A 15252-nucleotide genomic window follows, 5' to 3' on the forward strand; every position below is an offset into this window, starting at 1 on the left:
ACCTTCCACCCATCCCGCATCTGTATCCTTCATCCAGACAAGCTAGGGGCATGGTCACAGATCAGGGACACATTGCTGCCAGGAAAGAGCAGAGCCATTGAGGGATGCGGCATGAGAAGAATCAGGAGGCTTGGAGGGCTGCATTCAGCCCCCAAATCTGAGATTCCTACCTATCACCGCTCTATGTGGAAGGCATCTTTTTCCAGTGGCAAAAGCCAGCAATGGCAGCCCCTGGGCAAGAATTGGGTCTCTTGTCTGATCCTTTGACCCAAACAGTCGACATGCTGTCTTCCAAGGCAAAATCAAACATTTCCATTTGCAAAAACTTCATGCTTTTTTCTTGTGCCCCCAACTTCTGTTTCCATATCCCTGTTTCCTAGATGGCACACAAGCAATCTCTTGCCTGCTATATAGTCCTCCAGTTGATGGTGAAACATGTTCTTCCAACTATAACAAAAATGTAGGGAAACAAAAAAGAGAGGCAGCCTTGTTGTATGCTGCCCTGACCCCCTAGCAAGTTAGATAAGTTTCTAGTTCTATAGAAAGACACAGGGAGTTTGAAAAAGTAAACAGCTTTATTCCTACAGCATGTGAGGAGGTACCAGCTGAAATGAGCAAATCACATTTCCCTCTTCCTGCTGCCCCTTAACCACTAAATTAACCTATGAAAGTTGCTGTTGTGGAATGCCAAAAAAATATGGCAGAACTGTGGGAATTTGCTTAGGGTTATTTTGTCACAAGAGCCTAAACTTGCATCTTTGGGGTTGAAGCTGTTCTGCATTGAAAGCTGGCAGGAGCACTTAACACTGGCTCTTCAATACAATGGTTGTTGTTCTGGCTTAGCCCCTCTAGTAAGTGCATTGGGCCTTTCCTGTTTTATTGGAACTGGTGAGGAGAGTGTGTGATGACTGGCCTTGAATCAAGTGCACATGCTCTGCTTTTGAGAAGTGCTCTTGTTTCTGGTGCAGTCTTTTATTTGCAAAATGAATCCATAGGTCACTTTTTAATGAGGTTGTATCAGGAAGGCAAGGGGGCCACTCACTTTTGTTGGTGGCATTCCTTCTGAAAGTGGCAAATAGGTCTATTAAGCCATTTACTACTGGCCATTTTTAGGGGAAATGTGTTTACTATGATTGTGCAGGCCTCTAGAAGCCAGAGAGCATATTAAGAAAAGTCTTGCTGGGACTTCCGGAGGCGGCGCGAAACAGCAATGGCGGTCCTCTTCAGTTGTTGAAGAGGGGCTCCGCGGAAAAGGGTCGTGCGCTGCGGCACAGCGACGACCCGTTTAGGAAAACCACGGGTAGAGTGAGCCCGTGGCCGTGGGATTCGGCGGGCACCAGGAGCGACCTCGGATACGCAGAAGGGACCCCGTAAGGGGCTCCGGAACGTGGAGGGGGTAGCGGTGCTGTGAATCCATCGCTCTTTCCGCGGAAGCGAAGCCGCGCGGCTGCTGCTGATGAGCGCTGACCTTTCTTCTTTGAACATTTGATTGGAAACAACAAACTCGTGAGTAAGAAATTTGAGGCTTTATTTGGACATCAAATTGGTGAATTTCGGCTGAAAGCGGGAGACGCTAAAAAGGAAGTCAGTCTTCCGTCCCTGTTTAAAGTACTGAGCAAAGTTTTTTTAAAGCGGAAGCGTTGAAAGGAGTTTAAAAGAAGTTGGAACTTACCCTGCAAGTTTGGATTTGATTGTGAGACTGTGCTATACCTCTCTATATTTTGTGGATTATAAAGTTATAAGCCCCAGCTCACGGGCTGCCTGGATACAAAGTAACATCAGACTGTGGCAACTGTGTATAGAGACATAAAGTTACATTGGGCTACTTTGCAGTTACAAAAAAGGAACTGTTGTTCACACCTTCGCAAAGAACCTTTATCATCTGCAGTTTAAAGTGAATTTAGAGGGTTTCCCCCCCTTATTTTGGATTTTACCATATTTGGGAATTAAATGGTGGAAACTTTTCGGGAGCTCCCCCTGCTGGATTGTGGAAATATAAACCTCTGAGAACTGCTGGTTGTTTTGGAAATCTTTTTGCCTGGATGATTGCTTTTCCCATGGGATTTACAATTTGACCTTGAAACCTAGACAGTTGTGGAATGAGTGTGGCAGGAAAAACAAGGGCTGCCAAGAAAGCAAAACAAACTGAACTATTGCAATCAACTTTGCCTGTGCAGCCACGTAGATCATCTGTTCCAATTGTGACAGGTCTGCAAGAAGGACAATTTAAACAGCCAGTTTTGGAGGATATGGCTGCAGGAGGATTAGACCCTATTTCTAAAGAAATATTGGATCAACTGGCAGCATTAAATAAGAAAGCTGATGAACAAGCGGCTAAATTTGACCAGGTTACAGCAACGATTAATAAGTTGACAGACCAAGTTGCTCAAAACACACAGGCGATAGGAAATTTTGAAAAGACTATATCAGAGAACCGAAAATTAGCTGAGGACGCAAACACGAAAGCAGACCAAAACAAAAAAAGGATTGAGGAATTAAGAGGGGAAGTAAGACCACTGAGTAGACAGGTTACTGAACAACAGGCCTATCTGTCTATGGCGGAGCTGAAAAACCGGGAAAGTAATCTTAGGATTAGAAATATTCCAGAACTAGAAAAGGAAGATTTGGCTGGCTTTTTGACTGCAGAAATATCCAAGTTCTGGGGTTTGGCAGAAGAGAAAGACTTCAAAATCGTCACCGCTTTTAGATTGGGAAGAGTGGCCAAGAAAGATAAACCAAGGGATTGCTTGATCATATTGAGATACAAGCAAGAAAAAGACAACATACTTGGCCTACATTTTAAAAACCCATTGGTGATACAGGGAAAGACAGCAGAAATCTTCAGAGACATACCAAAACAATTGTTGGACTTAAGAACTACATACAAGGATCTGGCAAGATTATTAAGAAACAACACAATCCCTTACAGGTGGGAATTCCCCCAAGGATTATCTTTTAATTTGAAAGGGAAGAAGGTGAGAATCAGAACAGCAGAAGAGCAAGAAAAATTCCTAAACGATCACGGGGAGGACCTTCGAAAAGGGACAGCAGGTACCTGGCCACCCCCCACGCCTGGTACAAAAGATCCACCTCCAGACATAGACGAGAAGGGAGACAACCCCATCGGCTAACAAGCTGATCCAGGATGTCTCTGCAGCTTTTTAGTTGGAATATCCATGGGGCAAATTCCCCTGAAAAAAGGAAAAGGATTTTTCACATTTTGAGGAAAGAACAACTAGACGTCATTTGTCTCCAGGAAACCCATGTGACTAGGCTCCACAGAAGAGTGCTAATAAACAAGCGACTAGGCCAAGAATTTATTTCATCAGCTAAAGAAAAGAAAAGGGGAGTCGTGATATATGCAAAGGAGAGCCTAGCACCAAAATTTGTGTTCAAAGATGAACAAGGAAGAATTTTGGCGATCGAAATACAATCACAAGGAGAAAAATTTTTGATAATTGGAATTTATGCACCAAATGAGGGGAAATCTGAATTTTATGGGAAGCTGCATGAGACAATGCTGGACCATATGGACTATAATAACATCATTCTGATGGGAGATATGAATGGGGTTGTCTCCACACACATGGATAAGTCACAAAATCAAAACGTGACTAAAGATGGCAGACTACCAAAGACTTTTTTTGAACTCACAGACAATATGGACTTGATTGATATCTGGAGGACAAAGAACCCCCTAGGTAGAGAGGGAACATTCTTTTCTGAGGCCCACCTATCCTGGACAAGAATCGACCAAATCTGGATATCTAGAGGACTGGCACCCAAGACCAAAAAAGTAGAGATCTGCCCTAAAACTTGCTCCGACCATAACCCCTTGAAAATGGACTTGAGACTTACACCAGCTGGATCCTTCAGATGGAGAATGAATGATGCATTGTTTAGAGACCAGGAGATAGTGAAGAAGGCCCAAAAGACGATGAAAGACTACTTTGAACTAAATTTGAACACTTCGGTGGAAAAAAAAACAATCTGGGACGCAAGCAAAGCTGTTATGAGAGGGTTTCTGATACAGCAGAATTCTATTAAGAAAAAACTCTGGAACGGTAAAAAGGATAAGATCTTGGAAAGGATAAAAGACGGAGAGAAAAAGTTGAGACTAAATCCAAAATCAAAAGAAGTTTTGAGAGAAATAAAATTCCATCAAGCACAATATGCAAAACTGATAAATCAAGAAGTTGAATGGAAAATCAAACAGATGAAACAAAGATCATTTGAATCGGCAAATAAATGTGGGAAGCTGCTATCATGGCAGCTGAAAAAGAGACAAAAACTGAACTTTGTTACCAATCTAGAGGTTGAAGGAGAATGTATTCAGAAACCAGAGGAAATTAGAAAGTGTTTCCAGAGATATTTTAAAAAATTGTTTTCCCAAGGACCCCAAGTGGAGACTGAAATAAATAAATTTTTAAAAAGCTATGGCCTACAAAAACTAACACAAGACAAACAAACTGACCTGAATTATAAAATAACCCAACAGGAAATCGAAAATGCCATTCAGAACATGCAACTAGGCAAATCCCCGGGCCCAGATGGACTTACCTCCAAATACTATAAGATATTGAAGGAATACCTGACTCAGCCATTGATGGAGGTATGTAATCAAATTATGGAAGGGAAGGGGGCACCAGAATCGTGGAAAGAGGCATTCATCACTTTGATACCAAAATTGGAATCTGAAAAGACTCAACTTAAGAACTACCGTCCCATCTCACTCCTAAACGTGGATTACAAGATTTTTGCTGACATTTTGGCAAATAGATTGAAAAAAGTCTTAAATGGAGTTATTCATAAAGACCAAGCAGGCTTTCTCCCTGGCAGGCATTTGTCAGATAATACTAGGAACATTGTTGACGTTCTGGAACTTCTACAGACAAATTTGAACACAAAAGCAGTTTTGATATTTATAGACGCGGAGAAGGCCTTTGACAATATATCTTGGAAATTTATGAAGAAGAATTTGGAAGGGATGGGAGTGGGAAGGGCGTTCCAAAATGGTATAGATGCAATATATTCAGAACAAAAGGCTAAATTGATAGTAAACAATGTGGTGACAGAAGAGTTTAAAATTGAAAAAGGAACACGACAGGGGTGCCCCCTATCACCCTTGCTATTTATTTCTGTCCTTGAGGTTTTGCTAAATTTGATCAGGAAGGATCAGCAGGTGGAAGGAATACAGGTCGGAGGAAAACAATATAAACTGAAGGCCTTTGCAGATGACTTGGTTTTGACATTACAGGAGCCGGTGTCCAGCACAAAAAGAGTATTGGAATTAATTTCTGAGTTTGGTCGGGTGGCGGGATTCAAGTTAAACAAACAAAAAACTAAGGTTTTGGCAAAAAACTTGACACCTTTAGAAATAGATGGGTTTCAGAAGGAAACAGAACTAAACGTTGTTAATAAAGTGAAATACCTGGGGGTCAACTTGACTGGGAAAAATTTGAATCTGTTTAAAGATAATTATGAAAAATGTTGGTCTGAAATTAAAAAGGATCTAGAAATCTGGTCAAGATTGAAACTTTCCTTGTTGGGAAGAATTGTAGCAGTAAAGATGAATGTATTGCCAAAAATGCTGTTTCTGTTCCAGACCCTACAGATCGTGGACAGAGTGGAATGTTTTGGAAAGTGGCAGAGGGACATTATGAAGTTTGTCTGGCAGGGCAAAAAGCCCCGAATAAAATTTAAAATATTAACAGATGCAAAGGAAAGAGGGGGTTTTGCCCTGCCGGACTTAAGGTTGTATTATGAAGCTGCATCCCTCTGCTGGCTGAAAGATTGGTTTTTGCTAGAAAACACTGATGTCCTAGATCTGGAAGGGTTCAACAATGCTTTTGGGTGGCATGCATATTTGTGGTACGACAAGGTAAAGTCTCATAAGTTGTTTAAAAACCATATTGTAAGGAAATCTCTGTTTTCTGTCTGGACTAAATACAAGGACTTATTTGAAAACAAGACTCCGAGGTGGTTATCACCGATGGAGGCTAAAGCCACAAAAATACTTAATATGGGGGGTGGCTGGGCAAAATACTGTGAAATAATAGAAAGAGTGGGTGACACTTGGAGGTTGCAGAGCTTTGAAAAATTGAAAGGGAAGGTGCGAGACTGGTTTCACTATGCCCAAATTTTAGAGATCTTTAAAAAAGATAAAAAAATTGGTTTCCAGGTGGAAAAATCAAAATTAGAACTAGAATTACTTGAACCTAAGACGAAAGTGCTTTCAAGAATGTACAACTTGCTGCTTAAATGGAATACTCAAGATGAGACAGTCAAATCAGCCATGATAAAATGGGCACAAGATATTGGATACAACATTATGTTTGAGGACTGGGAAAGGTTATGGACCACCGGTATGAAATTTACGGCATGTAGTGCCTTAAAGGAAAATATTATGAAAATGATGTACAGGTGGTACATGACCCCAGTCAAACTTGCAAAGATATACCATTTGTCTGATAATAAATGTTGGAAATGTAAGGAGGCTGAAGGAACTTTTTACCACCTCTGGTGGACATGCCCGAGGGTGAAGGCCTTCTGGGAAATGATTTATAACGAGTTGAAAAAGGTATTTAAGTATACCTTTCAGAAGAAACCAGAGGCCTTCCTCTTGGGCATTGTGGGCCAGAGGATACCTAAGAAAGACAGAACCTTCTTTCTATATGCAACGACTGCAGCAAGAATTCTCATAGCTAAATACTGGAAGGCACAGGAGCTACCCACACTGGAAGAATGGCACACACAACTGATGGACTATATGCAACTAGCCGAAATGACTGGCAGAATCCGAGACCTGGGAGAAGAGGCTGCGGAAGAGGATTGGAAAAAATTTAAGGACTATTTACAAAAACATTATAAGATATATGAATGTTAAAAATTTGCTAAGGTTTGAGGTAAATATGCTTCAGTATTGAAATTCGGAGTTGATAGAAACAAAGTTAATGATTGAGAAAAGTTTTAATTTCAGAGTGAATAATTAGATGAAAATACAAAAACACAGGAAACAAGGTATTAATTTGCTGTTTATATTTATTATAAAGAATGCAGGGATGGAGGAGATGGGGAAGTCCAGTGGATGATGAAAAAAAAAAAAAAAGACTTCGAAAAATGAATTTTTTCTTGTTTAATTTCTTTTTCTTTCTGTAAAACCGCTTTTGTTGTGTTATTGATGATGGATTTAGATTCTGGAAAAAAGCAATAAAAAAATTTATAAAAAAAAAAAAAATAAGAAAAGTCTTGCTGGAAGAGTGTGAATGCACCTGCACGCTCTCTCTCTCTCTGTCACACACACACGGACTCACACCCTCATTGCCCTGAGCTGCTATTAAGTAGTTGGGAACCAGACCTCCTTGCTGGCTTGCAAATCATCTAGAGTTCTGCTTTACCCTACCAACGGAGAGAGGGTCGATTCTGCACAATCCATCTGGCCGGAATCCTCAAGGATATATGCAGAAGTCTGTGGATCACGTGAGAGTGGAATGACATAATGCTGCCTTGCGGAGTCCCCTGTATCATTCCTTTTGAACGAAGAGCGGGAGCTTTGGACCTATAGGAAAAATAGGACATATAGGGAACCCCCCCCCCAATGGATTCAGTTGGCTTAACCTCCCTTCCCCATTCAGGTAGAAAAAGAGGCACTGCCGATTTATAACCGAGCGTGTCACACAGAGCTATTTCTGGTTGCTGCGCTCTTGGGGGGGATCGTGGTGGAGATTTCAGTGGAATGTGGCCAAACCCCAGACTGGCTGCGCCTGCCTGCAGGAGGTGTAATTCAACAGCCTCCGCTAACGGAGCGATTGGTGAAACTTAATGCATCAGCAGCGAGGGGTGTGTGCCAGCCTCGCCTGGCGAAGTCGGTGCGACTGGTCGGAGGCGGAACATGGATTTGAGAATGCGGCGAGTATAATACGAGGCGAGAGGGGCGTGGCCTCTCGTGTAATAGGGAGGTGTAACTTTTTTTTCCAAGCAGGGTGTGGCCGTGGCTTTTTTATTATTGGCTTTCCCTGTGGAGGCGTGTCCTTTCCCTGCGTTGCGATAGGTCACTGGGGCCCCAGAGTGTGCTTTGCATGCTCATTGAGATTGGCTGGTTGGAGGTGCGCGTCCTTGTCTCGGCCTGGAGGGGGCGCTGATTGCCGGGTTAAGGATGGTGCAGCGGCCGTGGAGGCGGCGGCTGCCTGGGCTGTGAGCGCGGGGGCACCGGCCGGCATGGGGCGGTGGCGGAGCCTGCTCCGGGCGCTCGGCTGCTTCCTCCTCTCCTTGCTGCCGCTCCTCGGGGCCGGCGCTGCCGCGGATCGCCCGCTGCAAGTGCTGCACGGTGAGATGGATCACCTGGGGGTGGCGAGGAGAAGGAGGAGGAGAAGGATGCAAGCGGGCGGGAAGGAGGGAGGGTGGCCAGAAGGGTAGGACTCTGGACGCCGGAGAGGGAAGCGGAAGGCTTCTTCGCTTGGGATGCTCGGAACTGGAGTGGGCGGGGTGAACGGGGGGTCTTGGAGGAGCCAAGGAGCTCCTTCCTTCCCGGCTGGCAGAGATTAGGGGCAGCCCCTTCGCTTCCATATGGCAGCCTGGAGCTCCGCTTCCTATTTTTCGTGCACGCTGGAGCTCCCTAGTCCTGGTCTCCCCCCGCCCCCAAATAAATCCGTATTTCATTCCGCCCTGAGGATTGGAAAAGTATCCTTGGAGGAGGGTTGGGTTTCGACTATTAAATATGGTGGGGGTTTGGGGAGGGGGGGTCGCTCTTAGAGACGGAAAGGTGGTGGAAACGAAGGGAGGTGCCGGCCCCTTCGCTCTTACCCTTCCCGCAGGTTGCTCTTTCCCAGTGGGAGGCGGTGAGAAGTGGGGATCCCTTGGTTGTTGTTGTTTTCTTTAAACAGCCCATGTAACACGTCTGCATCAGTTCCGCTGGAAACATGGAGTGGAGCATCTCCCCCCCCCCCAATGCTGTCTCCCCACCCCCTTTCCCTATTTTGCTTCGCCTCTGAATCCTCCAGAATTTTCCCTCGGGCTTTAGGGTCCTGGCTGGGTGTTGGTGCTGGTTCCCCATCGCCCCCCGTTGCCCCCTTTTCCTTGCACAGCTCTCGATGTATTTCTCTACCCACACGCACCCCACTCTCCCATGGGATGTTTTCCTCCTTTTCCCTGGTGCGGCTTCAGCCCCCGCCAAAGGGAGATTGTCACCATTTTGCGTGGCAGCCTGTCATGTGCACGTCACAGCGTTGTTAGCCTTGGCTGGCTTTGCCTCCCCTTTCTCTGTTCAGCTCCAGAGTAGACCTCTTCTCCCCCCCCCCGCCGCCGTGTTTTCCTCCTCAATTCAGTCACTGACGTCATTCTCTCTCGCTGGGCCTTTCTCTTCACCCCCCTCCCCTTTTCCAGCCTGACCCAGCTGCCTGTTGCAAACATCCACTGTGCCCCTTTAGAAACGGCCTTCCTTGCTTCCTTCCTTCCTCTCACTGGCTGAAGAAAGCTGGGATGCTGAGAGGGATTCCTTCTAGGAAACAGCAGAGCTCTCTCCATCAAGTGCTATAAAAGTGCAGAGGAATAAGCTTAGCTTGGTACCCTCTCTGGGCCTGGTTATTGATTTCGGCTTCCTTCTTGGCAGTTCCTTATTTGCAAAATGAATCCATAGGTCACTTTTTCTTTTTAATGAGGTTGCATCAGGAAATGGCGCAGGAAGGTCAATGTTCCTTTTTCCTTGCAGCTCTCAAACTTGGGCAAATCTGCATCTTGGTTCAGTGCTTCAGTAGCACTTGGCTGAATAGGTTGGATGTACAGCAACCCCTTCCAGAACCACTACTCAGCCATGCACTGAACAAATGTGAAGGTTCATGAATCTTTTGGATGTTTGCTCTTGGACCACCCTCCTTTGCAGGCTGTCTTTTATTAGATGCCTCTCTTGGGTGGGGGGCATTCAAGAGGGCAAGGTTGTTGCTTGTCAGTTTTGGGAGAAACTGTTAACGTAGGGAGCTGCAAACTCTTTATTCCATGTTCAAGGAGGGAAGTAAATGAACTGATCTGCCATGTGGATGAATTTTGACATAGAATGATTACTGGAAGCTTTTCACCTAATATAGGTTAGGTGCTGAGGATGGACTCCTTTGCTGATCAGTTTCCTGCCTTCCTTGGCAGTGAGGGTGCATTAGAGACTGTGTGGTGGGAGGTGGGAATGCTGGAATGGGGGGGGGGAGAAATCCCTCACACCGAACCCAGTGATGGCCATGGAATATGAGTGCATTGCTTGGGCCATGGGCCTTTAATGCACAGGAACCACGAAGGACACTTGTGGTGGCATGGAGGCTTGAGTTGTGGCCAGATGGTATAAAATCAAAGAGCTGAACTGGCTCATTTAAGGGAAGGGTTGGATAGGTCTTATCACTAGCCCCAGGGCATGATAGTAATCTGCGTGTGGATACTTTGCTGGCTTTTTGTATTTAAAACTTGACCTGTGCTTTCCCTTGACCTGTGGGGATGCTGGTAAAGCTGTCTGAGACTAGGCTGAACAGTAATGAGCATGGGTTAATATGGGGGTAAAATTAAGAGATTTCCACCACATTTAGAAAATTCTGCCTGGTGTGTTTATAGAAATAGAAGGCTTGAAGGCAAAAATATTAAGCTTGATGTTTGTTGTTCAACCAAAGTCCCACTCCTTCTACCTCCTATGACATGTTAGAAGTCTAAATCAGTGTCAATGAATAGGATGCTTTTTGGCAACCTACAATAATGTGTCAGAGTATGGTAGATCTGTACCTTTCTTTCCTGCCAAAAATCCACATGTCAGCATTCATATTGCCATGGATGAAGATGGCAGAAGCATTTCCTATTCTTCTGAACTTATTTGCACAACTCATATAGCAGGGGTAGCCCTTTGGATGCTGTTGGACTACAACTCCCATCACCCTTGACCATTGGCCATGCTAGCTGGGGCTAATGGGAGTCTAACAACAGCTGGAAGGCCACAGATTCTTCACTCCTGAAATAAAGAAAAAAAGGTGGCTACTGATAACCAGTTACCCAGTGGTTAGCTACCATGATGTGCATGTAACCACATGGCAAGCTATCCACCTATATTGTTGTGCCAACTGTTGAAGAAAATCTTTCCACACTTTTGCACATCATCTGAAATCCAGGGAAGAGGAGGGGAAGTGGAAAGGTTCTTCTTGTCACATAACAGGTCAATAGACAACCAGCTTGCTAAATATAGTGGCAAGTTGTTATTTGTAAACTTAGACAGCCTTGTTCATTCACTCAGCAAAACAATAGCACCTGATTTATGTAACTCAAACTCCATTCAGCACTGGCGTATATGGTAAAGAGTTTGAGGCAGTGCTTTCCAGGTTAGATTTGACATTTTGTCGCCCTACTTGCAAAATTGTGCAGTAACTGAGGAGAAGAAAAGGATTGTAGAGGCAATGAGCTGTGGCTGCACAAGAGCGAGACCAAAATATGGAAAGGTAAAATTATTTGTTTGGTTACCAATTTGCAAGAATGTCTCTTTGATCCTTGCCAGCATGCTCTCTACCAGACTCCATAGTTCTGATGGGGAGTCGGTTTTGAGCTCAAACATTGTCCTCAGAAGTAAAAGAAAGACCTGTCTGTCTGTCAAAAAGGAAAACCTATGCATCATTACCTGCCTGAAAATGGATCTGAAGTACAAGAGGTTGTGACCAAAATGTGAAGGTATTTTAATGAGGTTTGGGCAGCTCAGAAATGGAAACTGAGCATATTCTGCCCATATATTGTTTGAGTACATGCTGTCCCTGACATTGCCTGTTATTTAATTGCTTGAATAACACATAACACCTAGTGTGTCTGGTTTTCCCCTTAGCTTTCCAGCTGCACATTTTGTGTCCATCTACACACTAAAGAAACCCTGCAGCAGACGAAGAACTCTTCCCTGGTCAAAAATCAAAATATTGCACATGAGCCTATTTCTCCCTCATTCACTTTCTAAAACCCATTTCTTGCCCTTTGAGAATCCTAATGTGGCAGAATTGTTTCCCTGTTCTTTATTAGCTGCTAGGAATTGAACACCAAGTACTGTTTACAGGGGGAAGGCAATTGCAGCTTCAGCAAGCATTTGTAAACAGCAAGTTTCTCACGGCCTTCCACATTTTGACTAGAAGCCAAATCCTATTGCCAGTACAGCATCTGCAGTGATATTAATCTCTCTGTGTATGCATGTCTGTGTGTGTGTGTGTGAGAGAGAGAGAGAGAGAGAGAGAGAATGTATTTTTAATGTAGCATTAAAAATATATCAAGGTTTAATGAAATACATTTTAAAAATAACTCTGCATGTTGGGCATACATACTGGGTGTACACAATGTGTATATTGTGGCTTTGTTAGAAACTTGTTTTTCAGTCAGGTTCTGGAGTGCCCTATCTCCCATCATGTTGCTCTTTTACTTCTATGTCTGTCAAGCAGAAAAGCTGGGCTTTAAAAATACTTCAAAGTCTTCTCAGTCTGTTTGGAGTTTGTGGGTTTGGGTAAGAAATCTGGCTTTGTGATACCAGGAGACCCACTGAAAGACTTCTGCAGGCCTTTTGCTATCCTGGCTTGCACACATTCATAGGGAATACTCGGGCTACAGTGCAGGAATGAGGCAGCAGTTCATGGCTTGAGAACAGCCTTGCAATGTATAAATATTTTGGTCTGTAGCTTCCTGAAGGCTCCAAGCACTGAGGAAGGCCAGGGGCATTTTAAACAACTGCTTGCACCACATCAACTCTGGCTGCAACACACATGGAACTTCTTGTCTTCAACCATTTTGAGAGTTCTTCTCTATGTCTATGGATTTCAGAACTGGGGAAGAATGATCAAGCAGTCTGTCTTGGGATCTCAGTGCAGATGGGGAAAGTTTTTGGCTCTCTTTCTTGATTCTTGGAAATAATAATAATATTAATAATAATAATAATTTATTATTTATACCCAACCCATCTGGCTGAGTTTCTCCAGCCACTCTGGATGGCTCCCAATCAAGTGTTAAAAACAATACAGCATTAAATATTAAAAATGTCCCTAAAACCAGGGTGTTCTTCCTGTCCATCTTCCCCACCCAACACGGCAAGTGACTATTTCCTAAAGCTATTAGCCCATTTCTTCCTTTCAAAAATATCAAGGGCCAATTAGTTGCAAAGGCTGGCCAAATTAATCCAAGATGCCAATTGTTATGTTAACAAACAACCAAAAAATATTGGTATGATGGAAGAGCCACTAGCTGAAAACTTGCCCCCCCCCGGCCCGGTTGTATTTGGGGTTTGCAGTGCACAGCCCCCTGAATGAAGACCCAAACATGGCCCCATGCAGTCAGAGATATTCTCTGTGGACATTTGGAGGTGCCAAGAAACATGCTGGGATTTCCCCTGGCATGTCATTTGTGTGTAGGATCTCAAGAGGAGGAAGAATGGATTGCGCTATAGCAGATGAAAAGGAAGTACCTTGGACCAATGAGGGGTATTAAGGTGAAACCATGAAACTTGGAAATTGCTTCATTGTAGGGGCTTGGAAAACCTGTCATTTCCTTTTTGGACTACCCTGATCTTGAGCCCTGTTAGCTACGTAGGAGCAGCATACTCCCTTGGTTAATATAAATAATGTTCTACTGGGATAAATAGGAAAGGATGTGCAGAGAGAGGACTGTAGAAGGGACTTCCTTTCCTAATTAGGAGCTCTGCCTCGTCCAAGAGTGTACTCCTTCTCCCCCTTGTGGGGAACAATGCTGCCTAGCACCTTGGTGGTGGTGTAGACAGATTCTAAGGAGCTGCCACCTGCCGTCTGTAGAGATTGAGACCTATCCCCAACCAGCATCTTTTGACATTTTTGCTTAAATCTCATTTTGAAGGGTCCATATTGGACTCTGCTGAACATGTAACTAGAATTTGCCTAGGACAGGTGTGCTGACAGAGCCAGAGCCATCCTTACTGTGCTTGGCTGCAGAATCCCATTCCTCTGGAGGCCTCTGACTCACACCGACAAAGACGTCAGTGGTAGTGCAACGCAAATGTGTTTCCGCGGCCTGCTCTGACTCACTGGCTGGGCAGCTGTGATATTCATTGTGGATGTGGCTGATGGGCAAAGAGACCTACTATTTTTGTGCTCTGGTGCTCTGCAGCCTATACTGCTTTCTTCTACATTTCATGGCATTTTAAATGAAGAAGCGAGAGAGACACAAACTACGTATCTACTTTTGAGACCGTTTCTCCCTGTGGATGTGAAACTGCCTTCTAGCAACCTGCCTTCATGGGCTGTCCCTTGCACCCAGCATTTGCCAGAGCTGGGTATCGTATGCCCATGTCCCCCATCTGTGTAAATTATAATTACACGCTTTTGAATCAGATGACCCCCATAGGTTTCTCTCCAGTCCTGATACCCGTAGCATTAATCTGTGTAGTTCTGATGCATTGGAACACCAGGAATGCCAAACGATCCGTCACAGTTCCAGAGACTTCTTTGTGTGATTCATAGCCTCTCTGATTATCTCCTGATAGAAGATCTCGTGTGGGGGGGGTAGTGTCCCCCCACTGCTCGTCATTTTCAGAACCGCTCTGGGTAGCTTTTAGTAAGAATAGGAATAGGTTAACCCCTGGGTTTTCCACTTGTGAGGTGGGCCCCTGGGACAATTATTTTATTGTTTTATTTTAGCTGTTTGTATCCCATCTTTTAGGGCAAGCCCACACAAGGATTCTTACAGTAAGAAATTATAACTGGTGCACACAGTTCCAGGGAGGGAGGGAATTCTGAATCCGGCCCCCAACTTGTTAGGGCCAAATTAGAATCAACCTTAATTGTGTGAGTGCTGTTAATGTGCATGGGTTTTGTTAGACAAATAGCTGAGTGAAGCCTATGCTACTGGGTAAACATTTAGGCCCTGGGGAGGGTTAATTCTCTTATCTTCCTGCCAAGGTCTCTATGCTGCTCAAACTGCTATCTGCATTTCAAGGGAACATCCACTGCTGCCAGTGGGAGCTTATGAGCCATACTAGTTTCCTCCTCACCTTCGCTGTCCCCCAGTAGCTCAATTTCCCTCTCTGTTGCTTTTTATATAGCAAAAACACATTGGGTGCCTTCATGCAATTAACATCACTTTTTTAGTTTTTCCTATTGCTAACCTTACTAAGGAGTCTTTGGTGAGGCACATGGTCAACATAACTGTCTAGCCTCCCAGGGAATGATTCGTTCTGCCACATCTTTCATTATCTTGTATATGACCTTTTAATTGTTGAGCGTTTTTTAAATTTATTACCACTTT

At 44.2% G+C, this 15252-nt stretch overlaps 1 protein-coding gene across 1 annotated transcript in view; it reads left to right on the plus strand.

Moving 5' to 3' along the window:
- The first annotated feature begins 8102 nt into the window (after positions 1–8102).
- PTPRN (protein tyrosine phosphatase receptor type N) overlaps positions 8103–15252 on the plus strand; it is a 32921-nt gene continuing 25771 nt past the window's right edge. Inside the window, exon 1 of the mRNA XM_053401108.1 lies at positions 8103–8326. Within this exon, the coding sequence (XP_053257083.1) occupies positions 8218–8326 (109 nt within the window). The 5' untranslated portion in view covers positions 8103–8217. The remainder of the gene's footprint in view (positions 8327–15252) is intronic.

Source organism: Podarcis raffonei, chromosome 1 (genome assembly GCF_027172205.1).
Source record: "Podarcis raffonei isolate rPodRaf1 chromosome 1, rPodRaf1.pri, whole genome shotgun sequence".
NCBI lineage: Eukaryota > Metazoa > Chordata > Lepidosauria > Squamata > Lacertidae > Podarcis > Podarcis raffonei.